Source organism: Rhinolophus hipposideros, assembly GCF_964194185.1.
Source record: "Rhinolophus hipposideros genome assembly, chromosome: 12".
NCBI lineage: Eukaryota > Metazoa > Chordata > Mammalia > Chiroptera > Rhinolophidae > Rhinolophus > Rhinolophus hipposideros.
In genome coordinates this window covers 72,636,268-72,655,162 of record NC_138058.1, presented here as the reverse complement: position 1 = coordinate 72,655,162, position 18,895 = coordinate 72,636,268, and the positions used below count along the sequence as shown (strand labels likewise).

Below are 18,895 nucleotides of genomic sequence, written 5' to 3'. Positions count from 1 at the left end.
CGTTTAACCTAGAGATAGCTGCTTTTCCATTTATATCTTATGAAGTATTAAACCTTTTCTCCTCTGTTTTCAAATTGCCTACACAGTGGTTCTTTCTCGAGTTAAATTGACTTCAACTTGATTTATTTATGCATTTAGATATCCCTGAACCAACAATACTTTAAATTACTATCACTTTATAATTAGTTGTAATATTTTCTAGAATAAGTTCTCCAAGATAATCCTTCCTGGCCTTTTGAATTTCCACTGTTTATCCTTCTTGGAGTTCACAGTAATTGATGCCTTTCAATAGAATCAAAATTTCTCTGACAGTCTCTCATCTGCCTTCTGGGACTCTGCTCAGCCATATGCCAGGCCTTTAAACCATATCCTCTGTATCTCTTATTCTCTTCTCCATATTTCCTATCTTTTTTTTTTCTTTCTGTGCTTTGCTATTTATTTTTTGACATATGCTTTGAAGAGGAACAGATTAATTAATTTGGAGGAAGCTGGGAAGACTTCTAGTCAAGATCAGATTTGAGCTGGTTCTTCCTTGGAAGTTGGCTAGACTTCCAGCAGGCAGAAGCATTTTCCTTAAGCAGGCATGCAAATGACGTATAGTCAAAAAATGACCAATACAATTGCACAACCAGAGGATGGGAGGGAAGGGGGGTATAATAGAAAAGTAGATAATACTAGTCAAATACCAGTATATCAAGACATCTGAAAACCAAGCCTGAAGCAATGTGCAGCTAGTGGAAAACTTCAATAACTTCAGCACACAGAATCTTCTGGAGTCCTACTAGGAGACTGCTCACAAGAATATAATGGGAAAGCTACAGGGTATCTATTTAGAAATATACCAGGAGTGTCTGTAGAGGTTTTCAATGGTGGGATCAACCTTCATTCACTCATTTATTCGTTTTACATATTCCAATCAATGAACCTGTTATGTGCCAAAGTCCTCTGGAATGAGCCACCATAAGACTCACTCATTCTGCAAAAACTCACTCTGCCTACTCTGAAAAAAGGACTGCCGGGGGTAACAAGGGTGGAAGTTGCAGGTTTTTGTAATAATGCAAGTAAAAGGTTAAGATATTAATTACATCTGGAGGAAGGGTGGCTTGGACTGGGGTAATAGGAACAGAGATGGAAAGAAAGTCAGATTCTGGATGTATCTGGAAACAGATGCCCTGGGATGCCCAGTGCTGGAAGTATCTGTGAAATGAGAAAGACAAACTAGGTCTGCAGTGGATGGAGCCAGAAGCGAGTCTATGAAATGCTCTTTCCATCATTAATCATGTAAAATGGGAAAATCCACACCTAGTCAGAAAGGAAGTTCTCTCCTGTCAAAATGCATTCAAGAGAAAAACACCAGGCAAATCTGTGAAGAGATATTCTACACAATCCCTGACCAGCACCCCAGAAAGCTGTCAGGTCATCAAAAGCAAGAAAAGTCTAAGGAATTATCACAGTCAAGAGGAGCCGAAGGGGACATAATGCCTAAATGTAAAGTGTCCTGCAAGGGATCCTGGGACAGAAAAGGGCATTAGGAAGAAAACCAAAGCTAAGTAAATCTGAATGAAGTGGGGACTTTAGTCATAATAATGTGTCAGTATTGGTTCATCAGCTGTGACAAACATATCATAAGAGCGTAAGAGGTTACCAATTGGGGAAACGTTGTGTGGGGCACGGGGGGAACTCTGTACTGTCTTCCTCGCATTTTCTGTAAATCTAAAACTATTCTAAAATAACCAGTTTATTTTATATATACAAGGATATTTTGTCAATGACTCAGCACCTGCAATTACCAATGCACCATACTTCACTGTTCTTTTTCACTGGACCACACAAGCTAGACCTGGTCAGAATCCTGATGCTTGTAGGACAGACACGTCCACAGCACTACTGTGCTCATCCCAGAGCACCGAGCAGAGGGGGAAGGGGGAAGCAAGGACATGAGCTGAGCCCCCCGGCATGCAAACATGGTGGTGCAGACTTCACGGGCGCCTGGAGACTAGAGGTGGAAAGCTGGGAGGTGTGAGTGGAGTGCCCTACCGTGGAGACAACTGGTGATAACGAGGTCCAAAGCACAGCTACTTTAGGCCCAAATTCCTAATGGAATCAAATGTCAGGAGCATGTGATTATTGGTATCAAGTTCCTCAGTTCTTCATTCTTAGTTTTTCCCTGAGCAGTGATTCAGAAAATCAGATGCTAGTCACCTGAGCTGTTTCCTTATATTGGACGTATCTTGAATCATCTCACGGCCTACTTTTCTGGTTTTTTCTTGATGAAAATTAATGTTCCACTTAATTTTATCTGTTTATGGCCTAACTGTGCCCCTGAAAGAAAATTACATTCAGGAAAATATAGTGCATTGATATAAAGGAAGAGACAGAAACAGGAAAGTTTTACAGAAGCCAAGGGAAGAATATCAAGATGAAAGTGGTCCACACAGCAGAATGCTGCAGAAATCAAGTGACACAAAAATGGAAAACTGACCATCGCATTCAGCTCCAGAGGCCAAAGATGACCGTCGCAAAAGTGGTTCAGTAGAGTTGGGGATGAATAAGGAAGCACAGGTACAGTGTTGACCACTCTTTTAAGCAGCTTTATTGTAAAGGCTGAGGGTTGATTGTAGGATCAGTTTCCATTACTTGTTCATTAGTCTTTTGGGGGAGGAGAGATGGGAGTCTCCGTCCTAAGGCAATGTGTATATAACATTCTTCCTGAGCCTAATGACTCATACGTTAAAAAAAGTGTAGTGACAAACAGGGGTTCAACTTTCTGAGGGCCTGGTGGCCCCTTTGGCCAGTGGGAGGGCTCATCTTCTCCCGAGCCCTGGGTGTCCAGATGCCAGGCAGCTGTCTTCCTACCCAGTGATGGTATAAACAGATGGCATCTAAGCTCAGCTATTGGATTTTTTTTTTTTAAAGATTATCCTCATGTTCACCCTGCAAAAAGGGATGGCACCAGCAAATGGCCTCCCCCTACTGGCCACAATGTGTCCCGTCAGCCCTGCTGGCAGATCCGGAACTGCCCTTCTGCTGGCAGTGTTAAGGGACAGACACCATCGGTATTACATGGGAGGGTGTGACAGAAAGGACTCAAATACAAAACCAAGCATATTTGAAAAATAAAAGACGTATAAGAAAAAAGAAAAGATTCTACCACTAAAGAGAAATGCAGTATTTTCATGATGTGAAAAATCTGCGCTGATACCTGGCTCCAGCGGACTGAGCCAACACAACCCGTCTTGCTACAAACACCTAGAAAAGCTATAGGCAACAGTACACAAAAATATTTTTTAAATCACAAATCTAAGCTTACAAGAAAGACAGACCGAATCAAATGAAAAGTTTACCAAAAGAGGCTCAGATGAACAGTTATTACTTCCAAGGAGGTCGGGGGAAAGGAAAGACTGGGGCAGGTATGCTGGCCTTATGTGCAATGTTCTTTTTATAAAAAACAAGTTTTGAACCTAATGTGGCAGAGCCAAAACACGTGTTCAACCTGAGTGGTGGGCATGGGCCTCTGTCATATTGTTCTGTACTCATCTGTATGCTTGAAACATTTGTCTGATTTTGAAAACATTGGCTAAACCCAATGTTTTCCTGTTACCCTTTTTTTCCAATTGGGGGAAGGTAAGTTAGTGTTAGACAGATGGTTGGCACAGAGATCTAAACTTGCATTAACTCCTGTTATTTTTATTCTATTTGTGCGTAACACTATAAAATCCTGGCCATACACTTTTCTGTCTTCCTCTAATTAACGCCCCTCGCACGTCTTTCTCAGCCCAATAAAACACTTCCTCACAAACCCAAGCGCCAACTCCCCCTCTGTGCAACTCCTGCCAAGATCCCCACCCCCTCCTCATTCCAAAGGTCCTTTGTGCCTGCCTCTAAAAAAGCACGTACTGTATTATATGGTAATCATTTATTAGCTCCTTGAAGGCAAGGGCAGTAATTTATTCTTCAGTTTCTCAGCACACGGGTAGGAACTCATTAAATGACTGTGGAATGAATCTCTGAAAGAAAAAGCAAAAACCCACTACATCACAATATCCATCTATATAAACGAGGAGGCCTGCGGGCATCTAGCCATCCAGGCCCTTCCTGACTGCAGAGCAAATCGGGTTAACCTTGGCTGTCGTGCTCGTTAGGATAACCACGGCGAGGGCTGTGCTGGCAGGCAGCTCTGGGCGCTGTGTCTGCACTGCTCTGGGTCACGGCCCAATTTCAGCACAGCCCCGAATCTACAAAGGGGTCCTTTACATCTGCCATCATAGCCTGCGGCTTTCCAGACAGCAGGCACCGAGGCTGGGCTTCCTTGTGTGTTTTGAGCCTGGCATCTCTGTAAACAGTACAAGTTACCGCCTTCCCCACGGTTGCTCACGACAGCATCTCGAAGCGCCTGGAAGCATACCCCAAAGCTCCCCGAAGTTTATAATTGTGGTGCAGAAACCGAATGGGGGTCCCAGGGCTCTTCTTCTCAAAAGCAAACACCGGCTACAGATATGTGACAGTGAAAGGCCCACCACAGGACTGGGAAAGCCGCCTCTTTTTCTTTTTCATAGAGGAAACTCAGCATCTTCACTTTTTAACGAGAGAATACAGAATACTAGATAGTAATTTAAGGTTGTTTTAACTGCCTTCCAACGTGTTTATAATGTGATGATAGTTTCTTTTAAATCATTTTTAAGCCGTTAAAAAGGTAATGACTCCTTAGAATATTATCCTCACATCGAGGAATCCTTCAATATAAAACGACCATTACTTTTCATGAAAGGCCTGGTATTCAGTTCTATAGATGGAATTTAAAGCCTCTGAAATTAGCACACACACACCCGTATTTTTAAACTACTGTTTAATCAGTTTTAAACACACACATATTAGAAAAAAACATTCATACGTAAGTTAAAAATATCTTTAAAACCCAGCATAAGCCACCAGTGCAGCAGCTCTCAGGACAGACTAGAAATGAGTGGTTATGAAATTATCACATCACAGTGTAACTGATACAGTGGTAGTTTTAATTTAGCATACAACAGGAATGAACGTATGGATCTGTTGAAAAATAACACTTCTTTAAAAAAATATTTTGGAGTAATAAAAACGAAAAGCACAGACCACCACATTCTATTCTCACCCAGGGAAGGCAAAAGTCCTGTAAATATTGGTGCTTGCGCAGGGAGCCTCCTCACATTTGGGTAACAATGTTCAACTACTCTTAAGCGGAAATCACAGCGTTTAAAGGAAGCCAGCAGTCAAATCACACACTTTCATTCTGTATGTAGAGGGTTTCTCTGGTTTCACCGGAATTATTTTTATTTTCATCCCTATTGCTTTGTGTCATGCCCCTTCTGGTTCAGAGAGGCAGTCACAGACAGGTGACAGAAGATGGAGAAGACTGGTTTGGAACACGTTTGTTCTGGATGTCTGATTGATTCCTTTCTCCATGTGGTAAAGTCAACAGCAAATGTACTTCATTGACAAATTTATATACCCAAAATACTTAAAACTGGGAAAGAGGCATATTTCAAAAGTCTGTCAAACTCTTTACCTGTGTTTGTCCTTTCCTGGGAAAGGACAAAAAAAGAATATCAACACATCAATTTCTCAAATCAGTTACCCCAAAAGAGAGGCTGGGCAGGACAGACATGGATGACTCCAGTAAAAGGCAGCCAGTCCCCCTTTCCATTTCCAACCCATTATTAAGGAAATGTTAGTCATTCTACTACTGTTGCTCTGTAACTTTTGGTTGTTCATTATATTTCCATTGCTTTTTATAGTAACAAAATGTGATAAAACATGACTGGCGACATGGCTATGCCTCACTGAGTAAGCTTTAGACGATGGTTCTGCATGGATCTTTCTACTACTGTTTATAGAACACATAGTCTTAGGGTTTGTTTGCTTGCTTTATAAAAGGTGTACTAAAAGAAGACAGTTACAATCCGTTTTCACGATGAGACAAATCAGCACAAAAATGTGCCTTTAGGCTCCTTTTTAGAAAGTCTTCCCAATGAATGACCTATCGAGCTTGTCAGTTCTTTACTGGGGTTTGCGTACTGTTTAAAAAAACTTTTAAAATCAATATTATTTTAAAACATATAAAAACATAGCAAGCAGCCTACCCATCCAAATGGAATTGGCTGCATCCTCTGTACAAGAGCCTCAAAGTGCAGCTTAGTCAGTGATTTCAAGAGCGTTCCTACAAATACCAGCATGGAAATTTCATCTAAAACTTTCTTCTGTGACAAGAGTTCTTATAAACAGATTGGACTGCCTGTCGCTGCAGACGGATCCTGGAGAGCCCCCCTAGGTTCTAATCTTTCAAATCCAAATTTGAGAGTGGAATTTCTTCTTTTAAACTCAACTCTTTTCCTTCAGCATTAGGACCCTGCTTGAACACAAAGCCCCTTTTACAAGGAAAGGCTACAAAGCGAACCCTCAGCATCTAAACTCAGTGTACCAACTACCAGCCACTCAGTAAGTAGCACACTGCGTCCAGCGTCAGAGTTTTATGGGACTGGAGGGCAGTTAAGACTATATTTCACAGTGTTATTTAGAATTCTGCACCTCCGTTAGAGCTGATGTATTCAACTTCCGCCAGGACGGACAATTAGTGGCTGAATGAAACTCCACAAAACACTGGTTTATATCTAAAAGTCTGGACAAATCTTTCGCTGACAGAGCAATAATGGGCACCATTCTGAAACAACCATTCTTTCAAGTAATCTTTTCTTTCGGTTATAATGTAGAACTCTTAAAACCAATTAACAAATAAGTTTGAACAGTTTAGAAGGAAACAAAAAAAGTATAAGTGTCCAGAGCTGTTCATGAATATACAAATTAAAATGTATAAACTATGAATTATAAATAGGAAAGATTTTCTTTTTAAAGGGGAACAGGACTTTATTGGGGAACAGTGTGTACTTCCAGGACTTTTTCCAAGTCAAGTTGTTGTCCTTTCAATCTTAGTTGTGGAGGGTGCCGTTGAGCTTCAAGTTGTTGTCCTTTCAGTCTTAGATGTGGAGGGCGCAGCTCAGCTCCAGGTCCAGTTGCCATTTCTAGTTGCAGGGGGCTCAGCCCACCATCCTTTGCAGGAGTCAAGGAATCAAACTGCCTGGCAACCTTGTGGTTGAGAGGACACGTTCCAACCAACTGAGCCATCTGGGAGCTCAGCGGCAGCTCAGCTCAAGGTGCCATGTTCAATCTTAGTTGCAGGGGGCGGAGCCCACCATCCCTTGTGGGACTCGAGGAGTTGAACTGGCAACCTTGTGGTTGAGAGCCCACTGGCCCATGTGGGAATCGAACTGGCAGCCTTTGGAGTTAGGAGCATGGAGCTCTAACTGCCTGAGCCACAGGGCTGGCCCCAATAGGAAAGATTTTTGTTCTAAGTGTATTCTAGTCCTCAAATAAAAGTATCAATTTTGTAATTATTTTAATAGCAAAAATTTTAAGTAATTTTTCTGTAGTTTAAAGTAAGGTATAACTACATTAAATATGCTTAAATAGCTTTGACTGAAATTATATTTGAGAAGTTATATGGTGGTAAACCCTATCCAGTAAAGTTGGTAATTTGTATAAAATATTTTTCAGCATGTATCTTCTTCATTTCTACACAGCACAGACAGAAACCAAAAAAGCGGAGGAAGCTAAAGGAAAAGATGTTTTCTTCAGTGCAGACTATGTCATGATGAAAGATTTATTTTAAGGGCTCTGTCCAGTAAAAGTGGCACGCTGCAGTGCTTTCTGATTTGATGGACTGAAAGGGTTTCCTCTGTTGCCAAGGAAACCTTTTGAAAAGTCAAGGCTTTGAGCACAAGTGATAAAGGTAAATGACCATAACAATAATTCTGATTGTGAACTTGCCCTGTTTGCGACTCTTACAGATCTTGCTTAAGGCTTCCATTCGTTACAATCACAACTGGTCACACACTTTCAGATCTGACCCTTTGGCTCATTCAGCAGCTCTGGTCTAGAGCACAGGTGCCTTGCCCAGGTCACGGGGCCACTGGTGCTTGAAACACATAAAGACCCAGGTCTCATCCCAACACCCTTAGTACTTCAGTGTGAGTCACCATCACTGTTTAGAACCATTCTTCTTACTGCAAATTTTTCTCAAGACTGGTATCTGTGGAAACCCTGTATGGGGGCGTCACACATAGCAGAGATCAATAACAAAACTACTTTTTAACCGACAGTATGGTGGCAGCATAAGTGGTGGCATTTTTGAAGCCACAGAAACCTTCTCTGTTATGTGGGACATTTTAGAAGCTAAATAAATTTCCCCAATTACCCAGAGTTCCAATAAAAATGCTTATTTTAAAAACTGAGAATAAGCCACTTGTAAAATGGTGACAGCTGATACATCAAATTAACTGATACTGTTTCAAAAAACAAAAATGAAATTGACGGAAGAATAATTACTTTTGTTAATTTTTTCCCTGAGTTGTATAATAATTAACCAAAAGTATAAATATGATCTTAACTGATCATCCCTGGAATGGTCTCACGACAACTGAAAGTGGAGAAATAATATAAATATGCACTGAATCCTATTGTGTGATGAAAAAAGCAGCAGCACATACTATAATGAATTGCTTCATACTTAACAGCAGAAGAGACACACCAGTTTTCAATTCTTCTATAACTGGAAGTAAAGTATTAATCCTTACAACATTCCAAGTAGATATATTCATTCCATAGAGCACAAAACGTTTCTTCTTGTGGAGAAAAGTCAAGTCAAGAATTAGAATTTTTTTTCTTCTAGATTGCATACTTGTGATTATAGTTTCTCCAAAATTAGAGAAAAGCTATTCTAAAATCATTTCATACAAAAAACAAAACAAAACAAGACACTAGTTGGCTGAGGGATGAAAATCAGTCTATTTATCTTAAAAATAATTGGAAAATTCATCAGTGTCTTGCTGTCTTGATGGTGCCCCTACGATTCTATTCACTGAGCAAGAGAGAACAATGATTTTACATTTACAGAAGTAAAATAGAGTCAGGAAATAGAAATAAATGGTGATTATTTATAAGTGGCTAAATCAACTGAACAAAAAATGTTTTAATAAGCTTTCTTGTTCTCACTTATGACAGGCCTGGACTTGTCTTTTAAACTCTAAATTTGTTTACTTTTTCTTAATAGTTATCAGATTCTCTGCAGCATTAACTAAACTGAGGAGAGATTTTGGGGAGATACTTTCCATGATTATTCTTTTCTATCCCCCCACATTACACAGCTAGCTTAATTTCAATGCATGGGAATAAAAGAGAAAATTTGTTCAGCTATCTATTCTTTCCCAGGAGGTAATAGGGCATGGCTAACCTCATCAGGTGGAAAAAATTTACCTTTAGAAAAATAAAAACATTTCGTATAAACAAATATTTGGATAGTTCTAACGTTCTAAAATGATACATTGACATTTTTGCTAATTAAGACCTCAAAAGTTCCAAGTACATTTGTTTTTCCTTTCTTCTTTAAATGAAATACTGCATTGCTTAAGCCACATAATTGTTCTGTTAAGATCATTTGCAAATTTATTAATGACAAAAATAAAGAGACTTAACCACAGATAGACAAATTGCATTTCATTAAATAATTTAAGGCAAAAAGAAAATAAAGTCCACAAAAGATTGGTCAAATAAAGGTGTAGTCCAAAGACCCTGCCCGCCCTTCTGTCAGCCCGTGATTTAGGAGGCATGGCCGAGGCCTAGACACCGGCTGGCATCACTTCCCCTTCCCCTCTGTCAGCTACCACCACATCACAAGACTGCGGGATGAAAGGAGACACCTCGGAGTAATTCCAGGCAAGCTTCCTGATGGTCAAAATGGCCCATAAGATAAAAGGACATTTTTCTACTTACACAATCGAATACTCAGTAACAAGAGTTAACAGCAAAATTTGAATGTAAGAAGTTAAGGGTTTGGAAGCTAATTTATACTATTCTCTAAAAATGTGGTTCAGACCCAATGACTTTAAGTTTTCCTTTCCCTAAAACTCCTGTGAATTAAACTGTCAAGGATCAGAAAGTAATTAGCCAGATAGTAGCCTCACTCAGTGATTCCACTTTCACTATTATTTTCATAGTCTCCTTATAATTCTAATATAACTTATGCCTGATAAATCTCAAAGTCCAACGCATTAAAAAGTTATCCAACTTTTATGTCTTACATAATCACAAAAATCTCAGATAAATAAGGGGGAGAAGCACGAATGCTGAGCAAGCGCCCTGTTACAGCTGCCACTGCATCTCATTCCAGCCACATCGTACTTTCTCCATTCATGCCGTCCTTCTTTCTTTCCTTCATCATCTCTCTCTCCTTGAAGAAATTAAGCTTAAAATATCTCATTGCCAACCTTTAATTATGTTTAAGAAATTCTTCCTTGAAGGGTTTTCTGACTGACCCAGGTAATTAAACTCTCCAGGAAGATCAGCTACCTATAATTTGGCAACCTGCTTACAGTTTCACTACGAACTGTAGTCATTTGAGATATTTTAAGAAACCCTTCAAATACTGAGATGTTTATTGCATTTTTAAAGTGTGCACATTCTTAAATATCCTGTTTCAAATTCCTTCAGAATCCCTTTACAGCACACAACATCAAATACTGAAATAGTGTTCTCACAACATTACACTTGAAAATACCATTTAGTAACAATATTTTAGGGAATAGAGGGTTTAAGGCAAGACAGTCATTTGGAAAAAGTTAATTTCTCTCAATCATCCAGATTGACACAATTATTTTTCTGCTTCTTCAGTGCCTTGGGATACACAACGTACATTCAGCAACAGGGCACACCTACGACCCTACGGACGTTATGCTGAGGTCCTGAGTGCCCACTGAAATAATGGAAATATTTTATATAAGGCGTGGCCCACAGGGACATGGCATGGGAGGGTTATTTCGCCCCATTTCCAATCAGTATACAGGAAATTCCCTATCAATAACTGTCTGGTTTTCCCCCCACTTAATCTCTTTTCAAACAAATCCAAACCCCTTGAGAAGGTACGATTGAGAAGATTGGATTCTGTTAACATACAAAAAATAATCATTGAGTGTTTTCCCCATCATTGCTTTAGTGATGAATGTCTACAGGCTACTTCTTGATTCTGACTGCAAACATTGTTTGTTGTGGAAAAACTATTCTGTCCCAGAGAATTTTCTCTTTCATCAAACTTTTTGGATCGTGACAGCTGGATATTTTCATGTGTATTCTTTCCTCTTTGAGTTTTTTTCACTGGTAACAACAATAATACTAAGATACCAACAATGTGAAGGCAGTAATACCAGCAGCTAAAAGGGAAAGGAAAAAGTTTATTAAGTTTTGATAATTAACAATTCTTAATAACTATACACTTGTCCAAACGTCACCTGCCCCCCTTAGGACGTGTTTATTTACTACATTCTTCTTTTATCCCCCCGAGCTTGAGATGAAACTCTACAGTGTATACCAGTGGATATTTATAAAGCTCCGTATAAACCCAGGCTGATTATAAGCATGAAACTAGATATCACATTACATTCCTTTTACGGGTCACAAGGCCATGACTAAATAGAACAAAAACAAAAAGGGACTTAGTAGCTGCAGCCATCTGAAAGTATGCTCTCAAATCCACAGCATCAAATATTGAGCAAACAAGAGAACGCAGACATAGTAGAAGCTTCTACTACTCTGGCCTCCCCTGCCATTTACTGTCCCTAATTAAGTAACAAATATTCTAATGAAGTGAGTAACAGATAAGCAATATTGCTTCTTGATAGTTACCTGTCAAGACGTAAAAAATGTCACATTATTAAAAATATTATTAGAAACAACATTCTCCCAATTAAATATAAATCAAATATGATCTCAATTGCTTCTAGAGCTGTAAGTTCAAGTGACTGGAAACAAGAAAACCTAGGCGAAAATCCAACCAATAGCTCAATCACATTAAAAAATATGTAACAATTGTGTTAAATGAAACTTTAGCAGGAGTTACTTAATGTCTTCCTGTATGATTATCGTTCTATTCTGTTCAACAATTTTGACCACCTACTCCGTGGTGTCATTCTAAATGCTAGGGTAATAAAGAGTTTATGAAAGAATAAAGTTTTTGATCTCAAAGCTATCACTATCTAATATGCAGGAAGGATTTAGATAAATAAAATACAGAATTCAAGACAATAATTTCTGGAATACAGAGATGACAAAGTATCAATGAAACACAAAAGACAGAGTGAAACAAGTAAATGAAATATAATTTGTTCTTTTGATTAAATAAATTAGGAGAATGAATAATTCCTTAGTAAAGATAAGCAATGTTGCTTACCTGTTACTCACTTCACTAGAATATGTGTAACTTAATTAGGGACAGTAAATAGCAGGGAGGGCCACAGCTACATTTTCTAGTTAAACCTTTGAGAGACTTGAGGCAGTGGTTACCCAGCTGATATTTCTCTTACTCAGACTCTCCTCTGAGGACTGAGTGGTGAAATCACTCTGTGAAGAAATCTGAGACTGCTTAGTTTGAGATTAAAAAGTAACCCATAATACAGCAGGAAACGAGACAATGGTACTATTTTTCCATTATACCTAATAGCAAGGAACCTTCCTTTAAATGTGAAGTTATTCCCACTGACATCTTTTGAAGAGTAACACTTACCTATAAAACATCAATGATGGTTTTATAGAAAGAAGTACAAACGGCACAACTGTGTAACTTATCGTTATCTGGGTTACCATCCACGTGATAACATCATACAACAATTTAAGCAGGGGAGGTTCAAGGAAATAATGTCTGATGTTATTTCTTACCTGAAATAAAGAAACAAAAATATTTGCTTCATCTTTAGCATTGCTTATAAAATTACACTGACTGGAGTAACTGAAACTCACCCATTGTTGGTGGGAATCTAAAATGGCAGTACCATTACAGGAAAAGTTAGTTCAAAAAAACTCTACGTGCGTATATATATGAAGGCTATGGAGAGAGGGTGAGGAAGCGAATGGGCAAAATGTGTGAGTCTGGGCACAAGGCACAGAGAAGTTCTTTGCAACTTTTCTGTAAATTTGAAGTGGTATTACAATTAAAAGCTTCAAAAAAGGTTAAAAATAACACCGCCTAGAGCTCCTTAAATCATATTTGGTCAAACTACAGTATACAAATAAAGTTCAGTCTGTTTTCCTTTTTGTCACAGTGCTGACCATTTCACAGCATAAGTATGAAATGAGACATCTTTCTTCCTCGTTAACCTCTGTGTTTGTGAAAGACAAATAGGTATTATACACTAAGCTTAGGTCATACAACACTAACTGAAATAAATGACAACTGTGCACATTATTTCATTAGTTCATTCATGGAAGCTGGGAAGAGCTTCTCAAAACAAGGGTTTTTCCTAATAATTACTGTTTTAATCATTTTTAAGCTTCTAGAACATTTCAGTTTTGAAATGTGTAACTTAACCAAACGTCATCTTTTTTCCTATTGTGGTCCCCACTTGTCTTGTATGTTTATAGGTAAAACTTTATCCCCTATATACACATATGCATACATGAATTACATACATACATACAGAATTATCCCCTATATACACATATGCATACATGAATTACATACATACATACAGAATTATCCCCTATATACACATATGCATACATGAATTACATACATACATACAGAATTATCCCCTATATACACATGTGCATACATGAAATTCCTGCTTCCACATCGACCTGTCATCCCCAAGTACACCATGCACTTTCAAACCTAGTTTTGCTGCCATTTCCATACCTAGAATGTCACTGTCTCCTCCAGTTATACTCACTCACTATTGAAAGAACTTTCACCTTTCAAAGCAAAAATCCAACGATGCTTTCCAGTGAGCCACCTCTAGTAAATCTAACCAAAAAGGGCTTCTTTCCCCTCTAAGAACCTGTGATACTTACTATCCACAAAAGCCCCTGTGCCCCTTATTCAACTACAAACTACCAGAAGGTTTAGCCCTTAGTTTTTGCTATTTCCCTCAGATACCCGCAAGGAACCTTACAATGGTACACAGTAACTATCCACTAGTCTGTTTCATGAAGCCATCTTCCCCGTAAGTGACATAACAAGCTTGTTCAAACATTGTTTTTGTCATGTCACTTCCTCTGATTGACTTTCAAGGACTTAACACTAAATTATTCTTCTTCTTTGCCCACCCATGTCACCAACCTAATTTCTCAATTGTTTCCCAAAATATTACTCCAGTTCGCAACCAAGCAAATACTCCAGAGAACTGTGCCCTGCTTCCAGCGTGGTGTCTGCCACCGGGAGCGGCCCGTCCATATCCCAGCCTTCATCTAAAAGAAGACTCAAAGGTTACATTTCTAAAACAAACCTCCCCATCTGATCATCTTAAACTCAGGTCCCAGCTCCCCGAAGAAAATTCTGTAATGAAAATGAACACTGTGTGGCTGCCCCGTGTGTCCAGTCTTCTCAGATGAACTGAGCCTGGAGCCCACAGCAGCCCTCGGCAAACACACCAGGCACACTCCTCGATTCCAGCCACCGTGGAGTGCTGACCAGGGCCTGCCTTGGCAATGGTTTCCTCCACCTTCTGCAGCATTTCAAGGAGACTGCCATTGAAGTATGAAATAAAATGCTTGATACTTACAGCTCGAGCTGCTAATGTCATCACCACTCCTGTTAGAAATGTCAGATAATATCCGGGGTAGACCCCATGCCAAATGGCAGAGAGAATGAACGTCTGGATGGTTGGACTCAAGGAGGATCGTTCATAACACACCCTAGGAACCACGAACAACACGGAGCTGTGAGGAGTGAGTGATGAGGCTTTCTAACGCCCACACTGGTCCTTCTGTACCTGACAGGACTTAGGGGACCAGGAAAATAACCACAACTTCTCTTAGGCAATAACCTCAGGGAGGTTACAGCTATTAAGCATCAAATTTAGGAAAATAAATTTAATTCTCATCTTCTTATTGGTATATGTAATAGGCAAAACGATCATTTCTACTGTGTGGGAGTTTATACTAATTACAAAAAAAAACTTTAACGTAAAGTTATTTTTATTTTACATTATTTTATTTTTTTCTTTAATAACATTAAGAACTTTCAACTGATCGAACAACATTAATCCTTCTGGCAAGGAGGCTGTGCTTAGTATAAAGTTTTATTTTAACAGGTTAGAGAACTCAGATGAAAATAAGATTTTCCTAAGGTATCAAATTTAAAATTTAACAACAACAACAAAAATAACAGAACAGATTAGCTCAGAAAGTCTGCAGCCATTGCAGAGACTGCAAGGCAACATGAAACGATGATAACACATTTTGGATATCTCAAGGGATCTAGAAACGCAACTTCTCAGAAAATAAAGGTAAAGGACATGACAAAAGGAGGCGGCTTTCCGTGGAAGGGTGCTCAGAGCCCCACCATTACAGGTGATTGATGAACTACATTCAACAGGGGGCATCGTGTCTCGTTGGGAACAGTGACACAGAAACACTGGGAGTTTGTTTCTGTGCAATTTCCTAACTCCGTCTTTTGTCATGTGCCTTTCCCTGGGCTGCCTTTACCTCCCAGTGTGCACCTGACACATTCCTACTCATCCTAAATCTCAGCGCAGCCCCCTCTGTCCCCTCCGTGTCCTCGCTGTCCCTGCTCCCTCTGTCCGCCCTCACTGCAGGGAACAGCACATGTAGATGGCACTGCTGTGTTTGGAACAAGACAGTGAACTCTGACTGCATAGCCTCGGTCTTTCCGGTTTACTCATCTTTGTGTCCTGAGCCTATCATGTAAAGATCTGAAATATTTTGAAACTGGAATGGTTCTGGAGAATCTAGGGCATGTGCATAATGGCTGCATAGAGACTTCTTTTGTTTAACCAAATCTCCAATGAACAAGAGCAGGAGGGCACTGGTGATCTGACCTTGGCAGCGGCCTTCGCAGGAAGGCTGAGAGGTCAGTGACAGCTACAATCAAGGCCTTGCTTTGGAGGATGTTAACAGTGTTTCCTGGTGAACACCAAGGTCTCAATGTCACTCAACACACTGTTAATCAAAAATCTGAACTCAGCGAAGCTCGACCTCCAGTAGTAGATACCAAAGCAGAGCCGAAGATGGTTAGTGAAGGAACCTACCTTTTGAGCCAAAGAGCTGTCTGAATATTCCAATTATCAAGAAACATCTTGAAACTTGTTGACATCTGAAAAACAAAGGAACTTTTTTTCTTTGGCCAACAAAATAATGAAGCTTCAAATGTAAGTAATAATGTTTTTATTGTGCTAAAAATAAATTAATTGGACAGCGATGGCAGTGTAATGATTTTGTCCCTTAATATCGCTTTTCTAATGCAGTAACAACAAGCTATATAAAAAGAGTTTGTTTATTGCAGGGAATATTTACCAGGTAAATGGCTTATCACCATTTTCTCCTATATGTTAATATTTCCAGGGGTTGTCATGGAATTATCCTACAGAAATTCCTGATAAGGTATGCAAATGACTCTCTCACAGATGACAAGGTCCTCTTAAGCCCAGCTTCTCAGTTCCCTCACCTCCAGGCCTCTTCGGGCACCTCTCCCGGGCTACTTGGAGTCTCGGTCCCGCCTGGAACTGCTACCCCCACCAGCATGGACCTGCACACCATCTCCTCACTTTTCCAGCCTCCTCAGTCAAGCTTCTCTGACTAATGCCATCCTTTGGTCTCAGAGCAAACCTGGGTCTCCTGGCCTCCACTTCTTCTCTATGTCACTATCGCCTCCTTGGGTCTTCACTTCCTTCTCACCATGAACTTGGGATTTTGTGGTCCATTATTTTCATCAAAATCCTTGATGCTTTTTCTTTCTTCGTTTTAACTTATCTACCTATCAAAATCCTAACCCCTGATCAACCATACTGCCATCCTCCCTACTCATAATATCTGAATGCTGAATGTCACACAACATTTGAGACATTTATCATCAAATCATGTTTCTTGACTTCCACAGGGCCCTCGGCCTACCAGGCAATCCTGTTTCCTTAGACAGTTCATTCTCCTCTTGAAAAGGGCTACTGGATTGAACCCTTTCAAATTGCCTTTTCTTTGGTAAGTGAAAACCAGGTAAATGTCAGCAATTTCATAAGGTCCAACCCAATCCTTCAAAAGTTCCCCGCTTTCTTATCTCTGGTCCGATCACCTCCTCCCTCCCTCACAGCAAGTAATTTTGCCTGTTACTTTATAGAGATGATACCCTGTTTCCCGAAAATAAGACCTAGCTGGACAATCAGCTCTAATGCGCCTTTTGGAGCAGAAATTAACATAAGACCCGGTCTTATTTTACTATAAGACCTATTTTACTATAGACTTATTTTACTATAAGACCGGGCCTTATATAACATAATATAAAACAGGGTCTTATATTACATTTTGCTCCAAAAGACGCATTAGAGCTGATTGTCCATCTAGGTCTTATTTTCGGAGAAACAAGGTATACAGCATCGGATTCCAAATTCTCACCATGAGAACTACAAACTCAGCTGCTCCCACACTTACCTTTCCTCCTTTCCTGCCTTTATAATAGAAGAAGTGGTCCCTCTTCCTCAAGGTCCGTCCCACCTGTCCTCTGCACCAGATCCCCTTGCTCCATCTTCTTAGGGAACTCATCTATGGATAAGTCTGTCTCTCCTGCTATGCTATTTTCACACACTCTCTCTTCATATACTCTCCTAATCAACCTCTCTATTTTAAAACAAAATTAAACAAAACAAAAATCCTTCCTTCAATCACCTGTCCCCCTCAGCTGCTGCCTCATCTCTACCCTCCTTATAGGAGTTGTACAATCTAGCTTCTATGCCTGTCCCTCCATTACCAAAATCATCAACAAACTCCCGTGTTGTTAAAGCTCATGGCACTTGTGAGTCCTTATCTTACTGGACATCTCGGCAGCATTTCGCACTTATGACTACCCCCTCCTTCAGAAAAAATAATTCCCTTCTTTTTCCTTTACTTTTTCTTGTACCATGCATTCTCAACAGGGGTGATATCACCCACACAAGGATAAAAACTGGTTCTTAGGGCGCAAAAAGTACTCTTTTTACATATTAAGCACACATACACATATAGTTCATAAGTTGATAATATATCTCTGATATTAAAATTTCATGGGGGGTGATTAGGAGGAAATGTCTTGAAAGGCTCTGTAGGGTAGCAGTAATGATCAAAAGGTTAGAAACACTGCCATATACTCATTACCCAGTTTCCATAATTATCAATTTCTTCCCCCCCCTTCATTTTTATTACTGACATTGTTAAGAGCATTTCAAAGCAAACACCAGACATCTTATTTCACCTGTAAATAATCCAGAATTTATGTTCAATGAATAGGGACTTTTAAAACACCATGATCAGACCCAACAAAATTAACCATAATTTCTTAACATCCTGTAATACCCGTTTTGTATTCAAATATTCCTGAGTATTTAAAAACGTGTTTTTCCAGTTGGTCTGTTTAACAGGAGCCAAACAAGGTTCACACAATGCAGCTGGCATATAACCCATCCACAGACCCCTTCAAGGGGGGCTTAAAACTCTTAACTTGGCCTCTGAGACTGTGCTTGGCGGGGCCTCTTCTCTCCAGCCTTATCTGTCACTACTTCCTACACTGTGAGCCTATGTGGGCCGCTCTCCCTCAAGCTGCTCCCCTCTACTTGGGGTGTCCAGCTACCGCCCATCTACCAACCAGGACTCAGCTTAAGATATTATTTCCTTCAGAAGCCCTTCCTCCTCTAAGGTGGAGGCCTATCTTATAACGTGCACACACCCTATACTCCTCTGATCATAACCTACCCTTCTGTAACCCAGGAACCCGCTCTAGATTAAAGCTCCATGTGGGCCCAAGTCATACCCTTCTTATTCCCTGGATACCCAGTACCTG

At 39.8% G+C, this 18,895-nt stretch overlaps 1 protein-coding gene across 4 annotated transcripts in view; it reads right to left on the bottom strand.

Moving 5' to 3' along the window:
- Positions 1 to 8,556: 8,556 nt before the first annotated feature.
- Positions 8,557 to 18,895, bottom strand: part of MBOAT2 (membrane bound glycerophospholipid O-acyltransferase 2) — a 96,178-nt gene continuing 85,839 nt past the window's right edge. For all 4 annotated transcript variants that reach the window (XM_081068808.1, XM_081068809.1, XM_081068810.1 and 1 more), the window contains 4 exons: positions 16,122 to 16,186; positions 14,634 to 14,766; positions 12,641 to 12,792; positions 8,557 to 11,291 (listed from right to left, as the gene is read on the bottom strand). In XM_081068808.1, the coding sequence (XP_080924934.1) occupies positions 11,066 to 11,291; positions 12,641 to 12,792; positions 14,634 to 14,766; positions 16,122 to 16,186 (576 nt within the window). In that variant the 3' untranslated portion in view covers positions 8,557 to 11,065. The remainder of the gene's footprint in view (positions 11,292 to 12,640; positions 12,793 to 14,633; positions 14,767 to 16,121; positions 16,187 to 18,895) is intronic.